Here is a 17,867-nt window from a genome sequence, read left to right on the forward strand (position 1 = left end):
AAAGCCTCCTCTCATGGCCTTTTATTTTGTCTTTATTCACTGAAAACCATTAAAATCCACCCTTATGTGAAAACAGGAGATGCTGTCTCTTAATTTGCATCTTTTGAGAAGGCACAAGTGACAATGAACTTGATGCCATTTTGTTTTGCAGGAGGACAGGACAGGTGCCGTTCCTCTGCCACGAATGTGAGGATAAAATCTAGAGAGCCAGATCTCTACTTTGTTAACATTTTTATTGCTACATGCTCTGAATACAACAAATAGCTTCAGTAGTGTACACTTTGATAAAAAGGAATTTTTAGCTCCGTAGAAAAGAAAGCTCAAAGGTCAGAAGGATAATGAACACGGGTGTCATTACCGGAGGTGTGTGTGTGTGTGTGACCGCTTTTCTGTTTCCCTGTAGACCAGACATATGCACATGCAAGTAAACTAGAGAGAATTTTATTCGAGGGAAATTGTTAGGGGAAAAAAAGACTATGACTTGAGGCTCAGGGATTGCTTTACTATCTTGAATTAACCTAATTCATTTGATCTTCAAAATTCTTGCACAAAGTAGCAGCGATTTTTTTTAGAGGTATGGAGTCAATGGAGTTTTTCTCCTGTTAAATGCTGTTAGTTTACAATGGTCGGAATGCAGAACGTCTTGTGTATTCTGTGCTTTGAGAGGTTAACACATCTACATTTTAGTTTGCATAATACATTTTTAGACAGCTCGAGTACTGACCTCAAAAACATTATGCTGATAATGCTTATCTTTCTTTTCTAAGTATAATTCATAAAGGCTTTATCTCTTTCACATACTTTAAAAAATGTTTCTAACTCACTGTTTCATTAAACAGCCAGCTGAGCCCATATAATTTTACATTTCCTTGAAGGGGAACAAGTCATCAGCTTAATATCAACTACTTCACAAATGCAAAATGTTTTAAGAATGTCAAATTTTGTTGTTTTACCTCTTTGAGTTGGCTGAAGAAGTTTGCTTAAGGTTCTCTATTATCACAGAACAAAGTATACATATATAATTATATCTCTCTAGTTTCCCAAAATATGTCATTGATAGTAGTGTAAATATTTAGTACATAAAAATACTATCAAGGAAAAAAAATCAACTTTTAATAAATATCTTCGGTTCTGAATTCTATATACAAGTACTTTACATCCACTCCCTGGAGAGAGCGTTTCCGGCTTTGCTGTGAGCGAGGTGACCACACATATAAATTACTAGCATGTTATTCCAGTCAGATGCACTGTGGTTGCGAACATTTGCATATGAACCATGTGGAAAATAAATATCTCAACCATTGACAAATGCTTTCTTGATCCTGTCTCCAAAGCCCCAAAGCCCTATTATACTCGAATGTCAGTTTTAGATTGGTAATATTTTTCTCAGCTACCAACATACAAACAAGTCATCCCAGAACACTTTTCTTCATGATTATTACAGTACATTCAGTGAAACTGCTTGTATTCACCAACAACAGAAAATTAAAAAGGTAATAACAGCACCATCACCAGAGTGCAGGGCACCTCCCTGGCATCTCTTGAGGGCATGGGAAAGACCTTCAGTTTTGTCCGGCACAGGCTCATTACTAACCTGGGTTCCCTGTCAGCGACGCTCGCTAGGACATCAACCCTGCTCCTTTTAGCTGTGAGGGGAGAAGGCAGCAGGTGGGCTGGGATCTGTGTGTCTGCAGCTGCTCTGGGTTTTTTTTTTTCTCATGTATAATTTAGGTATCACATTGTTAATTCTGCAAAACCATACAACAAAACCCTCTGTCATGTCAGTAGCTGTAATTCTGACTTCCCTTTTGTAATATTTTGCTTTAAAAGTCAACCTACGGGATGTCAAATAAGGCAACAGTCAACGGCAGGCACCAGGAACATCCAGAAATGTGTCATAGTAAACAATCATCTGAGAACAGCTCTCAAAATAATACTGATTTCTGCAATATACAGTATTTACACAACAGCTGCAAATTTGCTCATACAATATTTCTAATGTAGATAAATAGGAATACAAGTATAAGAATTTTTTGCTCCATTTCCAAAATTTCTTGTTAAAGTGTAAACCATTGATATCTCTTTTTAATTTTTACCATAACTTTTTTAAAACAACAAAACTCAGCTGATATGCACAACTGGTGACCGTCCCTTCTGTGTCTCAGGGAGTAACCAACATACTCAGCAACTTGTTTTTCTCCTGTTCAGTCTTTGGTGCTTTCTTCCAATGAATTCTGGTAAACAGTCAATGCAGAACCATGGGAGGATGAAAGCAGCTAGAAAGTGAACCAGCACTTTTTGTTTTTCCACTTACAGATACATGTGAGTTGATGACCCAGAGATTTCCACTTTAAACAAGCGTATGCACCATGGGGAGAGGGAGGTTGTCCTGGTTCTCCTCTGAATTCCAGCCTTTGGGGTCCACGCCCTCATCTTGCCAAGGCAGATGATCTTACTGGATGTCTCTTGTCAACAATCTTTTCATCTTTCTTTGAGGTTTTAGCCTGAGAAGCACCTGCTGAGTCACTGACCGCAAGGAAGGCGGCAGTAGCCGTCTGCGGAGCTGAGTGGAGGCGGCCACTCCTTTTGGGTGGGGAGGTTGGACCCGAGACCAGCCTCACAGTCCTCCTTCCTACCTGCTGAGCCCCCCTGGGGGGCAAGTTAGCTGGGTGGGGTTCACTGTGTGGCCTGAAGGCAGCAGATGCACCTGGGCCCCCCATGGAGACACCACTCAGAGATTTCTTCTCTGCAGGGGTCCCTGGATGAGAAGGAACCAAAGAGGCCAGCATCACTGGAGACCCGGGGAGGTCACTAGGGTTAAAGACAATGTCATCCTGCATTTCAGCAGCTTCTAGAAGGTAGGGTGGTGGCAGGGTGCTGCCGCGCCTGCTGCAGGACTCACAGCACAGCCTGTTGTACCCAGGGATGGAGCAGTAGCGCGCCAGCACCTCCATCTGGCAGAATATGGACTTGTCTCCCAAACACGGCTCATCTGCAGAAATGGAAGGAAAGCAAAGTGATACGCTCACTGAAGCACTGAAAGGAGGAAAGAAACTAAAATTGTGATAGAGGATCAAAAGATGGAAGTGAAATCTGACATCTGTGGGAGCTTTCGATAGGAGACTGCATTAAAAATACAAAGGAACGTTAGGGTGGATTCACTGACGTGGGTAGCTCCTTATCCACAAAGAGTGTCGATGATCGCTGCTTGAATATACAACCAGGAGTCTTCACATCTATGAGGATGTTTTTTTCTTCAAAGTAGGAACATACTATTTGATTTTAGGATGAGAAGATAGGATTATTTATTTAACCTTTCAGTTGAATGTTTAGGATAGGAAAAGGCAAGTGTTTTGTTATTTTATTGTATTTCTGGCTTTCTCATAGATTAACTGCTATATTTAAATTTAAATTTAAGATCAAAATAAATAATAAAAACCTGTTGGAATGAAATAAATCTTAAAATTGTATTATCCAGAGAAAAATGAAAACATCATTTTGGTTAAAAGAATATACTCCACCTTGAATATAATAGTTTCATGTTTACCACTGAGTATCCTCAGGGTATTTGTTACATGAAACCACAAATTTGTGTGAAATGTGCCAATTTTCTTATGAAGAATGTATAGTTCTTAAATTTAATTTCATTAGCTAGACAGCATTTTATGTTTACAGGGCACTAAATACATGAAACCCTTGATAACATCTAAAGTAATATTCAGAAAACACTTGATACATGTATGTACACGTGATATTTTTATTATTTACAAATTTTGATGACTGCAGGGTATTAGAACTAGATTTAAATTTTTCAAATAATCCAAGTATTGAGCTCGAAAAGCTTTCCTTTCCAGTCATGGCAGGGCCAGTCATGTGGGAGGGAGCGGACCCAGGTACACAGCACCCCTGGACACGTGCAAAACCGACGGGCTCTCCCCACACCCAATTAATAAACACACAGAACTGGAAATTGTGGCCTTTATGTAACAGAATGAAAATTTCAGCACATTACTGCATAATCCCACATTTCTAGGTAAGGAACCTGCTGTACAACTCGCCAAAGAAACTGAAAAAGCCTTTCTCTAAAGACTGAAAAAAAAGAAAAAAGAAAGAAAATGTCTCTTTCCTATATGTGTGGGCTCCAGGCCCGAGGATGACAGGACCTTCTCTGACCCTGGACTTTCTCCCTCCTCCAACCCTTCCCCTCCCAGCGTGTTAGAGAAGGAGCCCACGAGACTCTCACATCTATGTGTGAACAGTTTGAAATCTCTGGTCTCATTAGGGGCAGAATGTACTTTTGTGTGGGGGAGGTAGAGGAAGACATATTCCAAGAAAAAACAAACAGGAACCAAGGAATACACTGCCTTGTATCAGGAGGAGCTTAAAGGCAAAAAATGAAATCATACAATCAAAATAGGCCCAATCCCAGCCATCATTACACTTGCCTGTAATCCTGGCTACGTCAGAGGCTAAAGCAGGAAGATTGTTTATTTGAGCCCAGGAGTTCAAGGCCAGCCTGGACAACACAGCAAGACCCCATCTCAAAAAGAAATGAGATGAAGTCATATGACAAAATCAGTATTTACAAGTAAGGAAACTTTTTAGCCTTCTTGCTCTACTCCCAAATCATTGTAATAAGTTCAGCAAAAGGGTTTTACCTGTGGTCTAAAGAAGCCATTGGGTCCTAATGGCAGTTTATGAGATTCTGATGGGAAGTATTACTTATTTAATTGAAATCTGATAGAAAGATGTGACCTCTCAGAACTTGTACAATTGGCCTGTGTGCCTAGATTTCAGAGCAACCCAGTAGCTAAAAAGAATGTGGAATCACTCATGCAGGTGTGCTATGTTATTGGTGCTTTGGTTTTTACAATAGAACACTTTCTTTTATGTAAAAGAGGAGAATCAAGATGATTCTTGCTGACCTTGGGTACATCTGCAGAAATACACAGCTGGGCCAGCTCTGAGGACCAATAAAGCTCCTTCCCAAAAGCAACGACTATATCAGAATAAGACATTATGGTGAAAGTAAACTTTAAAACTTCTAACTGGGTGACGTTTTTCTTCTGGTTTTGACTTGAATTTTGAGCTTATAAAAATATTTTCCAAAGCCAAGTTATTAACTATGTAGGTCCTATGTCTCCCTCTCGTGGTCATATTTCTTATCACCACATGTACAAATGAAAATTTATAATGAAGTACTTAATCAGATTTAAAAAAGCATAAGCCTGAAATTTCTTCAAAAAATAAAACATTTGATAAGATAGCATCTTGCAATTTTGAAAAAAAAAAAAAGGTAGCTTAAATATCAGCATATGTCAATAATTAACCTATGCCTTACTTACAGGGTTAGAGGCCAAGGAAAAAGCAACTTCTTTAATACTGAGTCTCACTAGTGTGTCAATGTCCACAGAGGTCACGGGCATGGATTTAGAACCGCATGTCGGAAGGAGGTTGTGAGAGGTGGAGAAAGGGGAGAAGGGGAGGGATGGATGACGGGATGGGGAGGGAGAGGCAGGGATGGGGACAGAGTGGGCAGGGGAGAGGGTGGGAAGAAGACAGAGATGGGAGACAGAGGTGGACACGGGGAACAGAGGAGCTTGAGTAGAGACGAGGGGCTGGAGAGACAGAAAGCAGGTGGGGACTATGGGCTTCATGTTTGTGTCCCCTCCCATTCACATATTGAAAGTTAACCCCCAAGGTGATGGTATTAGGAGGTGGGGCCTTTGAGAGGTGACTAGATCATGAGGATGGCACCTTTGTACCTGGGACCAGCACCTTGTAAATGACGTCTTCTGCAGCCTTTCTCACCAAGAGAGGACCATTCAGGAAGCCCCCACCAGACACCACATCTGCTGACACCTTGGGGACTTGCCAACCTAAACAACTGCAAGCAATAAACTTCTGTGTTTTTTTTTTTTTTTTGTATTTGTTAATAAGTTACTTGGGCTAGAGTTTTTGTTACAACAGCAGCTGGAATGGACTAAGATGCTGGGGAAGAGACAGAAAGAGATGGAGGTGAGAGAGATGGAGAAACAGAGAGAGACGCAGATGAGGACAGGGAGAGATGAAGAGAGAGTGGGAGAGACAGGGAGAGACGGGGCGGGAGAGACGGGGAGAGACGGGGCAGGAGAGACGGGGAGAGACGGGGAGACGGGGAGAGACAGGGAGGGAGAGATGGGGAGATGGGGAGAGACAGGGAGAGACGGGGCAGGAGAGATGGGGAGACGGGGAGAGACAGGGAGAGACGGGGCAGGAGAGACGGGGAGAGATGGGGCAGGAGAGACGGGGAGAGACGGGGCAGGAGAGACGGGGAGACGGGGAGAGACAGGGAGGGAGAGATGGGGAGACGGGGAGAGACAGGGAGAGATGGGGCAGGAGAGACGGGGAGAGACAGGGAGAGACGGGGCAGGAGAGACGGGGCAGGAGAGATGGGGAGACGGGGAGAGACAGGGAGAGATGGGGCAGGAGAGATGGGGAGACGGGGAGACACAGGGCAGGAGAGATGGGGAGACGGGGAGAGACAGGGAGGGACAGATGGGGAGACGGGGAGAGACGGGGAGAGACGGGGCGGGAGAGATGGGGAGAGATGGGGCAGGAGAGACGGGGAGAGACGGGGCAGGAGAGATGGGGAGACAGGGAGAGACAGGGAGGGAGAGATGGGGAGACGGAGAGATGGGGAGACACGGGGCAGGAGAGACAGGGAGAGACGGGGCGGGAGAGATGAGGAGACGGGGAGAGACAGGGAGGGAGAGATGGGGAGACGGAGAGACGGGGAGACACGGGGCAGGAGAGACAGGGAGAGACGGGGCAGGAGAGATGAGGAGACGGGGAGAGACAGGGAGGGAGAGATGGGGAGACAGGGAGAGACAGGGAGAGACGGGGCGGGAGAGATGGGGCGGGAGAGACGGGACAGGAGAGACGGGGAGAGACGGGGCAGGAGAGATGGGGAGACAGGGAGAGACAGGGAGGGAGAGATGGAGAGACAGGGAGGGAGAGATGGAGAGACAGAGAGACGGGGAGACACGGGGCAGGAGAGACGGGGCAGGAGAGATGGGGAGACAGGGAGAGACAGGGAGGGAGAGATGGGGAGACGGAGAGACGGGGAGACACGGGGCAGGAGAGACAGGGAGAGACGGGGCAGGAGAGATGAGGAGACGGAGAGAGACAGGGAGGGAGAGATGGGGAGACGGGGAGAGACAGGGAGAGACGGGGTGGGAGAGACGGGGAGAGACGGGGCAGGAGAGACGGGGAGAGATGGGTAGGAGAGATGGGGAGACAGGGAGAGAGAGATGGGGAGAAAGAGAGACGGGGAGACACAGAGACGGGGAGACACGGGGCAGGAGAGACGGGGAGAGACGGGGCGGGAGAGATGGGGAGACGCGGAGAGACAGGGAGGGACAGATGGGGAGACGGAGAGACGGGGAGACACGGGGCGGGAGAGTCGGGGCGGGAGAGATGGGGAGACGGGGAGAGTCGGGGCGGGAGAGATGGGGGCGGGAGAGAAAGGGACAGGTAGACTCACGGGGTAGAGTAAGATCAGAAAGTGGAGGGAAAGTAGAAAGTGACGACCAGAAATCAGGTGGGACGGACAGAGAGAATGTGAGTAACGTGCCAGCAGCAAGTGACAGGACCTTGGGGTCAGAGAGCCAGTCAGACCCTGAGAATGAGAGAGAAGTGAAGGGAGAGACGAGGGTCGGGGACAGATGAGGACAGTGAGCAACAGTGGAAGCAGGAGACGGGAGAGGGACTGAAACCACCTATGTGTTTTGTTTCTTTCAAAATTGCAACTTGCTTTGTATTTTAAACAAAGGGAATATACTCTGCGTTGTCAATACAGCAAGGTGGAAGGTGAGGCAGATGATAAATCAGAGCATCTGTGCCACATGGCTATTTAGAAATCACCCTGGATATGGGTAGTCAGTTCCTGGGAACATTTCAGAGCTGAGTGACATTTATCATCCACATGTCTAATTGAGTAATTTTCGAAAAATATCTCAAAACCTTCTGCAATTATGTGCCTTTTAATAATGATGCCAAGTTATAGGTAAATAAAATAACAGAGAAAGAATAAGTAGCCCCCACTAGAAACACAAGTTGACAAGGGCTATGGACAGAGCACGTCCCTCATCCAAGCATCACCTCTGAAGAGGAAGGACAGGGCTGCAGCCACTGTGACAGGTGATAGGACAGGGCATCACCTCATGTACTGGCCCTAAAGAGCCATATTAGGCTAATGTTACCCAGAGTGTCTTTCTTTGGTTATTTCTCAATAAGCACATGCATATTCCATAGCTTATCCTGAAAGGAAATTCTACTTTTTGAGGTTTAAAATATCAGAGCAGTGAAGTGCATCAGTGTCACACCCACCGTTACAAGGAGGCAGCTGGCAGGCTCTGGCTGACTCTGGCCTCTCCCCATCACACTGGTCTCCAGCCCTGCACAGGACCTGCCTCACCTCTGTTCCTTCACCGCAGGTTACTGAGCACTAGGGAAACAAAGGCTGTGTCAGACATGGGTGTCCACTGAGATCTGCACTGATGTGCTCACACAGCTACACACACACGCACACACAGCTCTGGAGCTAGTCATACGTGGGTGTCCACCAAGGCCTGCACACATGTGTTCACACAGGCTACACATACACACATGTACACAGCTCTGGAGTTCTTTGTCTTTTGATGTGGTGCCTCCCTGTGGCTTTGAAGACAGATAATATTGAGTTTATATCCTGGCTCCATTATTTACCAGCCTGGACATGTTTTTACTCTACAAACCTCAGAACCTCAGTTTCTTTATCTTGTTGAAAGCTAGGATAATAATATTTGTTTTATAGAATTGCTGTTCAACTACTAGAAGGCAAAAGAAAAAATGCAGGCAAAACATTAGTAAAAATGTCTGTCACACAGGAAGCATTGTCCGTGAAAGAAGCCATTGTTATGATGATGTCAGTATTTACTGTGGGTCCTAAACAGAGCGGCCATGTCTGTGTTCAGGTGGCTAGTCATGATATTGAGTTCCTCACTTCACCCTCACACATGGCAGAATTTGCTACCATGCTACCTGGTTTAATTTAGCCTTCTTGAAACTACTAAACTCCACTGAAGGGGCCTATTGTTCTAAAACTAAGTCCAGAAGCTTCCATGCTGCTGTTCCAAGTACGCACCCTGGTGGAGGGACTTCTGAGACTTTGATATGAATTATCTCTATGGTCCTGGGTGGTAGCCTTCACCTGTGTTATGGTTTGAATGTCACCTCTAAAACTAATGTTGAAACTCATTTGCCACTGTCACAGTGTTGATATGGGCCTTTGGGAGGTGAGTTGACGGCGTGGGTCAGCTCAGCTGTCCCTGGAGTGGTTTGCTGCCGCAAGAGTGGGCTCCTGGCAAACGAATTTTCTCTCTGTCCTTGCCGTTCCATGCCTCCTCCATGGACCTCCCAGGTGCTCACGTCAGGCTCTTGGACTTGCCGTCCTCCAGAACCATGAGCCGAATAAGCTTCTGTGTTCATAAATGACCTAGCCTGTGGTATTCTGGAAACGAAGAGAACCTGCCTGTTCTCTCTGAGCCTGTCCTCCATTTCCTCATTCTTTCTCTATCTGCTTTTCTGATGTCTTTTCCTCCAATAAACTCTTTGCAGCCACATGATTTCTTATTTTGAGTCTTTAGAAATACTAAAGATAGGCCGGGCATGGTGGTGGCTCATGACTGTGATTCCAGCATGCCTGTGAGGCTGAGGCAGGAGGATTGCTTGAGCTCAGGAGTTTGAGACCAGCCTGAGCAACAGCAACCTGACTCTACTAAAAATAGAAAAATGCAGCGGGGAGCCTATAGTCCCAGATACTCAGGAGGCTGAGTGCAAAGGTGTGAGGGTGCTGTGAGCTATGATGCCACAACACTGTACTCATGCAAAGAAAAAAGAAATAGTTGCAATATTGGTCACACTGAGTGAGCCAGTCACCAAGCAAATATAACCGGGAACATCATCTGGGTGGGTACCACACACCAGGCACCATCTGGGTAGCAGGGAAAGAAAGCAGCTCTTTGTGGGAAGTATGGCAGTCAGACTCCAAGTCGGGGTGACGTTGTGCGAAGTGTGTGCACGGGTGACAATCACAGACTCAAAGTCAGGGTGACGACACCCTTTGTGCCCACCCTGGGGTGAGCTGCGCTGCCTCACAAACGCAGAGGAGCTTCCAGGGAAGGCGTGCCCTGGCAGTTGGCAGTTGGGTCCTGGAGATGAGCCTGGTGGGTGAGGGTGGGATTACTCTGGTAAATGGGAGGAGGCAGGAAGGGCAAACAGCGGAAAGAGGCTCAAAGAAGCAGGTCTGCTTGGAGCAGTGGGAGGTTTGCTTAGCCTGGGGCGGAGCTGGGGAAAAGCGAGGATGAGAGGCGTCCGGGCGGGGCCAGATGGGTAGGGCGGGCAGTCAGCTGTGGGAGTGGAGTTGACACTGTAGGACTGGGACGTCAACAAGGACTTTCAGCACAAGACCAGTCACCTTCCAGAATCCTCTGTCGCAAACACCCAAACACCGTCCGTCCCTGCCAACCAATCATAAATGAGCAAACCTTTCCAAAGTACTGATTTTTCTAACACCTTCTGATTATTACAAAACATGCCATGATTGTCAGCTGGCACAGAGCCTAGCTGTTGTTGAGGTCAAATTACAACAGGCAGCGCCGGTGGCGGCGTCTTACCTCGCTCCAAGGCCCAGTCTTCCAGGGCGCGGGGCAGGGCACGCGGTTGCAGGCCCGGCGGCTCTCCGGGCGGTCGCCGGCGCAGTGCTTGGCGGGCACCGAGCGGCTGCTGCCGTTGTGCAGAGGCTGCAGGCAGCGCACGGTGCGCAGCTGCGAGCCCGAGGCCCCACAGGTCCTGGTGCAGTGTTCCCAGGCCTCCGCCACCCAGCTGCGGGAAGGGTCAGACCAGCAGTGTCACTGGCGTGTGCGGAGCAGAGCACCCCACCCTGCAGGGGGTCCCCGAGTCCTGACCTATGGGCTGCACTGCAGGCCAGAAAGAAGGGCACGGCCCACGATTCCAACAGGCCTGAGCTTCTGTAAGCCGTCCCATAGGTCACAAGGGGAAATTGTAGAAAACCGACCCTTTATTTACAACATATCTATTACAGAATTTTACAAAGAAGTAGCAAACAAATGTAGAGAATGTTTTGTAAAGATTTTTCAGGCCTTGTTATTTTTGCCACTCTCAGCGCCTCTGAGACCTCTTTCCCTCGAGTGTGATACGCAGAGAGCTTCTGCGGGCCACTGGGGGGTTGCTATGTTAGGGTTAGACGTGAGCGAACTGTCACCCCTGCCTGATGGTCTGCAGGGAGGCAGAAAGGAAGCCTGACCCCGGCCAGGACAGACCTACGTGGCCGAGGCTGCCTTTTCGTGAAATCTACAGAGCTTTCTCCTGCCTTCATATTCCAGCTGAGATGACCATTGCATTTCTGCAGTTGTTGGCTGAAGGCTGGCTGGGACAGCTGTGCTGTTTGGATAGCTCACTATTCTTATTAGTGGGCCTGGGGTAAAAACTACTTCCACCAAGGCACCTGATGGAAATATTTCCAAAGAGGCATTTTCAACAAGGCTTCCCCTGGGCCATTCCCAAGTTCTAGTGTCAATGTCAGCACCCCAAGAATGCTCAGATAACTGTGGATCCAGTATTATAGACACGTCTCCATCATACATGGTTACCAAGTGCCACACGACTATCGCCACTGACTCCATCTGGCTAATTACTCTGCCAGTATGGAGTTGAGACATACTATTTATTGATTTTTTCCAAAGTTCCTCTTTCTCGCAGTTTTTTTTCTTTCCACATATATGAGGAGCCAAATTATAACCATGATAACGTTAGCCTTGGTAGCCTTTAATATTCACCATTTAAGACTATTTTATCTTCTTAAACTGAAAATAAGTGTATTGTGGCAACTGAGCTGAAGAGTTTTGCTCAGTTTTGAAGAGCTCAACAGCAACTCCCACATAAATACCAACATTGTATGAGAGGTGCACTTCACACAATAGGCACCCAGGTGACCTTTCTTCCATCCTGAAATCCCCAGAAGGATAATAAACAATACAAATGTTAAAACCCACAAAGCCCAGGATAATTAACAGAGCTTTCTCCTGCCTTCGTACTCCAGCTGAGATGGAACATAATTTGGGGACCTAGAAGGCAGATGGACATACGGCAGCAAACTCAGCCAAGCTGAGAAGATGAAGTCTAAGTTCATGTTATGAGCTTGCAAGGAAACTGACTTGCACACAGCATTTTAGAAATTACAGGCTTAGTGGTTCCGGTAGAGCCTGGGCTCTGATGGGGAGGGTAAGGTTAGGGCGGAAATCAGGAGGACTAAGGAAGAGTGATTTTTAACCACAGAGAGTAATTACCCCTTTTCCAATTCAGATGAAGACATGTTGTTTATCCCCTATAGAACATGACCATACTTTTAACAGAGTACCATGGACATGATCAAGAGAGAAGGAAACCATAGTAAAAATAGAGGGTTATGTAAAAGCCCCTATGTGAAATTGTGAGACCACTCGAGACACCTATACACACAGAATCTACAGAATAGCTCTGCTCTATGGAATCTGATCATTTCATAAGAAAAGCCCTACACATACCATTAATTGAGGGTCTTTCAATTAAATGGATAAGCCATATCATACTATAGTAAAGCCCACCAGCTTACATGTCTCAACTATAAAGCCACCTTCCAGGCAGCCTTGGTAATGCAGGATTCTTATGTATGAATGAATAGCCCAAACCACCAGACATAGGAAAGGATAAAGGCGGTGGAGGTGGGGTGGGGAGGGAAGAGAGAAAGAAAAGAAAATAACTTGAAAGAAATAATGTGGAAAAAGAAAATAACTTTGATATCCTAAAAGAGATAAAGAATCTGAAATAAACAAATGTCTTCAGAAAGGAATACTTGATGACCAAAACATAGATCTTAAATATTAATGATACGATAGCAAAAGTGAAAAATTCAGTGGAACAATGTATAACAGGAGAGAAAATCTGAATTACAAATGTCCCAGAAAGAAAGAACACTGAAAAATATGAGAAATTTTTCAGAGAAAAAATGTAACAAAATCTTCCAGAGAAGAAAGATATCAGTTTCATATTTTAAAAAGCCTATAGGAATCATTTGTGACAAAGTTGATGAACCTGGAGGACTCTATGCTGAGTGATGTGAGTGTGACAGAGACAATTGCCACATCAGCTCACTCACAGAACAGAGAGGAGAATGTGGTAACCAGAGACCCAGCAGGAAAAAAGGGGAATGAATGGGCAGATGTTGGTCACAGCATAAAGGAATAACCTTTGGGATCCACTGAATGGTATGGTGACTATAGTTAATAATAACATAATATACATGTTTCAAAATTGCTAGAGAATTAAATATTTGTACCATAACAAAAAGATAAATAGGGGATGTGATGGATGGGTTAATTAGCTTGATTTAATCATTCCATAATATAAATGTGTATCAAAAATTCACATGGTACCATCTAAATATGTACGATTATCATTGTTTGGTTTTAGAAATGTCTACAGGTACACAGAACAATGGGTGAGGAAAGGTGACTAGCACGGCACCTCCACTGTGAAATGCCAGGGCCTGAGAGGCAGGGTGAGGGTCCTGCAGACTTGAAAGACAAACAGAAATAGGTCACGTAGAAAGAACTGGGTAGGGGTCACAAAGGCAACTGACGTTCCAACAGCAACATGGAAGTCTAGAAAGTAATGAGATGATACTTTGAGGTTCTCAGGGCTCCTGTAGATATATGGGGCTGTATATATATGTATGTGTGTCCAGATTATCAAAAGTGAAAGAGTTTTCATATAATCTTATATTTTAACTTCATGTACTTTTCTCAGATGTCTAAGAATGCAATTTATATATAGAAACTTTATATATTCTGTTTTAATGACGATGCTGGAAGGTGAGACCCACCAGAATGAATGAGTAAGTAAACCCATGGATAAGACTCTAATCACACAGGAAGCGAGAGGCCTCACACGATAGAGAGGCAGTGGGTCCCAAGGAGGGTGGAGAAAACAAACCCCAGGATGCAGCCAGTAAAACACCAAGCTGCAGCCAGAACAGACCACTCTCTGTTCTCTCAAAACTCTTCTCCTCCATTAGATGGAAGTGGTGGGACACTTAAGGATAGTCAGTATTTAGAGAGAATTGACACTTAGGAGGGAAGCCTGGGGATGAATTAGTGAAAGGTGATAAAAAATCTAATATAAAAACCAACACATTCATTAACTGTACAATAAACAAAATTCTATAAGAACAGAAACATAATCTCAGAGCATGGGACTCAGGTATTAAGAAGGACACATGTTCTATCAACTCTGAATATTGATATTATTGATATTGAAAAGGTGTGTTTGATCAATACCAGAAGTATTAGGAAAGGAAGAAGTGTGGTCTGTGGCTGTGCACTGGGTAGGGCTTATAAAATAATGCTAAATCCTCACCTTTCATAGTGAAAATTCAATATATGATATCAAGCCCCACCCCCTAAAAGAGTTAAAACATAAAAGCAAAAACATTTTACTTAGATGGAAACAAATAATTACCAAATATTAAAAGAAACATAGCAATCAAAAGTGGTTGTTTTTGAGCAGGAAAATGGTGTAAGGCAAGTAAATTGCAACTTTATATAATTCCTATGAAATGATTTGACTATTTAAAGGAAGTGCATCTAGAGCTTTATCTAAAAATAAAATTAAAACTGTAAAGAGCTGAAGACGTGAAAACCCTTCCTGCAACCCAAGGACCTGGTAACTGAATGAACGCTCACAGCGGGTGTGTGCACTCCTGAAGGTTGCACATCCGTCTAATGGGCTTCGGCTTCTTGTCGGCCTCACAGAAGCTGCGGTGGACCATTTTATTATCACTTTTCCTACGGCATCCATATTTAGTGTACTGGAAACCTGGAAAAGGAAATACGTTTCTTTGGGTTTAATCACTTATTCATGCTCTCAGATATTTGATTACTCATTCAATCATTCATACATTGAGTCATTCATTCAATAATATTTATTGTGTGCATACAATAAGCCAGTCACCACAATAGGTGCTGGAGGTCCCTGAGGGAATTAAAAAACCCAACATCCTTATCCTTTTAGAGCCTACATTTGTTGGATATCATCATTTATTAGATAGCAACTATGTACTTGTTAATGAACTGGGCTGTAAATGTACACAGGCCAGTGTGACAGTCAGTACCCAGCCAGCTGGGCTGTGCCAGCGCTATGTGAACAACTTACTGCAGGGGGCGCCAGAGGAGCAGGGACAGTTTGCCCAGCTGGAGGACCAGCACTGCGCAGTCTCAAAGTTCAAGTACTGGGTAAAGGAAATGAAGCAGAATTGTTCTCAAAGCCAAGGAAATTACATGTCTAGAAAACCTCAGGTCCTCAGACAGCTAAAGTATCATATGTGAAGAGGCAGAAAGGCTCAGATCCTGACAGGCTTCATAGTCAGACGAGTGTTTGGACTTCGCCCTGAAGGTTAAGGAAGTGCTGGATGGTGGTCTCTCAACCACCAACTTTTAATTTTTAAATATATATATAATATACATATACATACATATTTTAAAAGTATATGTATATATGAAGAGGGAGAGAGGTTGCCAAAAAATGTTTATACATTTTAAGAAAGGAAAAGTCTATTAAAGTATTAAAGTTGTAATACTCAAGTTACGTTTGCCTTCTGCTGAAATACAAGATACAATATACAATATAATAAACATTATCATGTATATAGTGAGTCTTATGATTTTAATAGTTTTATTTTCTCTTCTTAAAATGTGTATACTTTTTTGGGCACCCTCTGTGTAGTATACACACACATACACACACTTACAAATGTATACATACATATATAGGGTGTCCCAAATGTCACCCCTAAAGTTACCATGCAAAGGGAAAATAGGAAACTGTAGCTAAATGTATCTTTGTTTATAGAACATTCACTATGAAATTTTACAAAGAGGTGGTCCACATACAGAGAATATTTTGTAAATATTTTAAATTTTGTAATGAATATTTTGTAAATAAAGGTACATTTGGCTACAGTTTCCCATTTTCCCTATCTACGGGGACTTTGGGGGTGACTTTTGGGACACCCTGTGTGTGTATATACATATATATATATACACACGCATATATATATATACACACAGACATACATATATAGTTTTGAAAAATTTCAAACATATAAAAAGTTGTAAGAAAAGTACAATGAACATTTGTGGGCCTTGCATCTAGATTAATCTTTTCTTACTATCTCACCACACTTGCTATATTCTTTTTTATGTGCATATTATTTTCTAAACCATTTGAAAGAAAGCTATAGCCTTTCTGAGCTTCACTTCTAAATACTTCAGCATATGTTTTGTAACAGTATATTCTTCTACATAACTACAATGTAACTCTTAAAATCAGGACCTTCAGTGCAGATACAATGCTGTTATCTCACATACAGACCATAATCAAACATTTCCAATTTTCTTTATAATGATTTTCCAGTCAAGAATCATGTGTTGTATTTAACTCTTAGGTCTCTTTAGCCTCCAACAATCAGGAATAATTTCTGAACCTCTTTTTGTCTTTCACGGCATTTGGTTTTTTTGAAATGCACAAACCAGTTGTTTTGTAAGATGTTCTGCAGTTTGGCTCTTCTTAATTGTGTCCTGACAATGAGGGTCAGGTTATTCATTTTGGGCAAAGGCACTAGGTAACATGATGTTGTGTCTTCAGGGCAGAAGGATTTTAACTGGGGAAATAATCCTACTCATTCATTCATCCATGCATTCACTCAAGAAACATTATCCTAGAAATGAAGGAAAAGAAGAAAATCAAAGTTAGTTGACTAATAACTAAGCCTCTTGCAATAATCCTGCCTTCCAAATAATGAAGTCTGCTGACAAAGAAGGGAAGCTGCCGACCGGAAGAAGGTGTGTATCTGACCAATCTCGCTGCCAGGTGGGCACCTCAGTACAGCAGGGGGGAGTCTCAACTAATCAAGCAGCTTGTAACAGACAAAAAAGTGTGATTTAAAACAATTAAGTATTACCCGTTAGAAATACCCCCTTGAATTTGGAAAATAAATGGCTTTCACAGGCATTCCTTACTGTGAACAATTTATTTTTGTTCTCAATTATTCCCTGCCATTTTTGTGACCACCCCTGGCCTTTTCCTGCCTATTGGGAAGAATTTTGTCTAGGCCAGCTTGGTACCAGAGCTCTTGTTCAGAAATAGTGGAACAGATGATGGGAGAAAAGGAGGCCTCTGAGCTCCCTGACGGCGTGTACTTCAGAGCTGGCACCCGCAGCCAGGCTGTCTGGGTCTGAATCCTGCGGTCTGGAGCCAGTTCCTTTTCCTCCCGGTGATTGAGTTTTGCTGCCAGTGCACTAGAGCTAAAAATAGCTCCCACCTCAGGGCACTCTAGGGATCCATGTAGTGATCTCTGCAATAGCATCTGGTCCCCAGGACACGGCACAGTCAGCTGCATGGTCACAGGGAACAAACAGACCTCTCACTCCCAAGGAATGAAAAGAAATGTATGGAGACATGAAGCGGAAGTGGAGAGGAAATGTAAGAACCAGGGCACACACAAGTCGGGAGTGTTCTGGAGTCTGGTGAAGGGAACCATGGCAGTGAACACAGGAGGTGAGAACCCCGAGAAGGCAGGGCAGGGGTGTCCAGCCTGCCCCTGCTAGGAAGGGTCCCGTCCTCTGATCATTCTGAGATCTCCATAAAAACGCCTTGTATTAATGTTTTGGTGGTTATGTCTGCGTTTCTCAGATCATGGCCTCAACTAGAGACAGTTTCTAAGGCAGAAG

At 44.3% G+C, this 17,867-nt stretch overlaps 1 protein-coding gene across 1 annotated transcript in view; it reads right to left on the reverse strand.

The window, feature by feature from the left end:
- Window positions 1-220: 220 nt before the first annotated feature.
- The window catches only part of ADAMTS3 (ADAM metallopeptidase with thrombospondin type 1 motif 3), a 302,681-nt gene continuing 285,034 nt past the window's right edge, over window positions 221-17,867 (reverse strand). Inside the window, exons 21-24 of the mRNA XM_053571068.1 lie at window positions 14,823-14,955; window positions 10,698-10,905; window positions 8,371-8,488; window positions 221-2,992 (exon numbers count right to left, since the gene is read on the reverse strand). Coding sequence (XP_053427043.1) covers window positions 2,430-2,992; window positions 8,371-8,488; window positions 10,698-10,905; window positions 14,823-14,955 — 1,022 coding nt within the window. The 3' untranslated portion in view covers window positions 221-2,429. The remainder of the gene's footprint in view (window positions 2,993-8,370; window positions 8,489-10,697; window positions 10,906-14,822; window positions 14,956-17,867) is intronic.

This window comes from Nycticebus coucang, chromosome 1 (genome assembly GCF_027406575.1).
Source record: "Nycticebus coucang isolate mNycCou1 chromosome 1, mNycCou1.pri, whole genome shotgun sequence".
NCBI classification, from domain to species: Eukaryota; Metazoa; Chordata; class Mammalia; order Primates; family Lorisidae; genus Nycticebus; species Nycticebus coucang.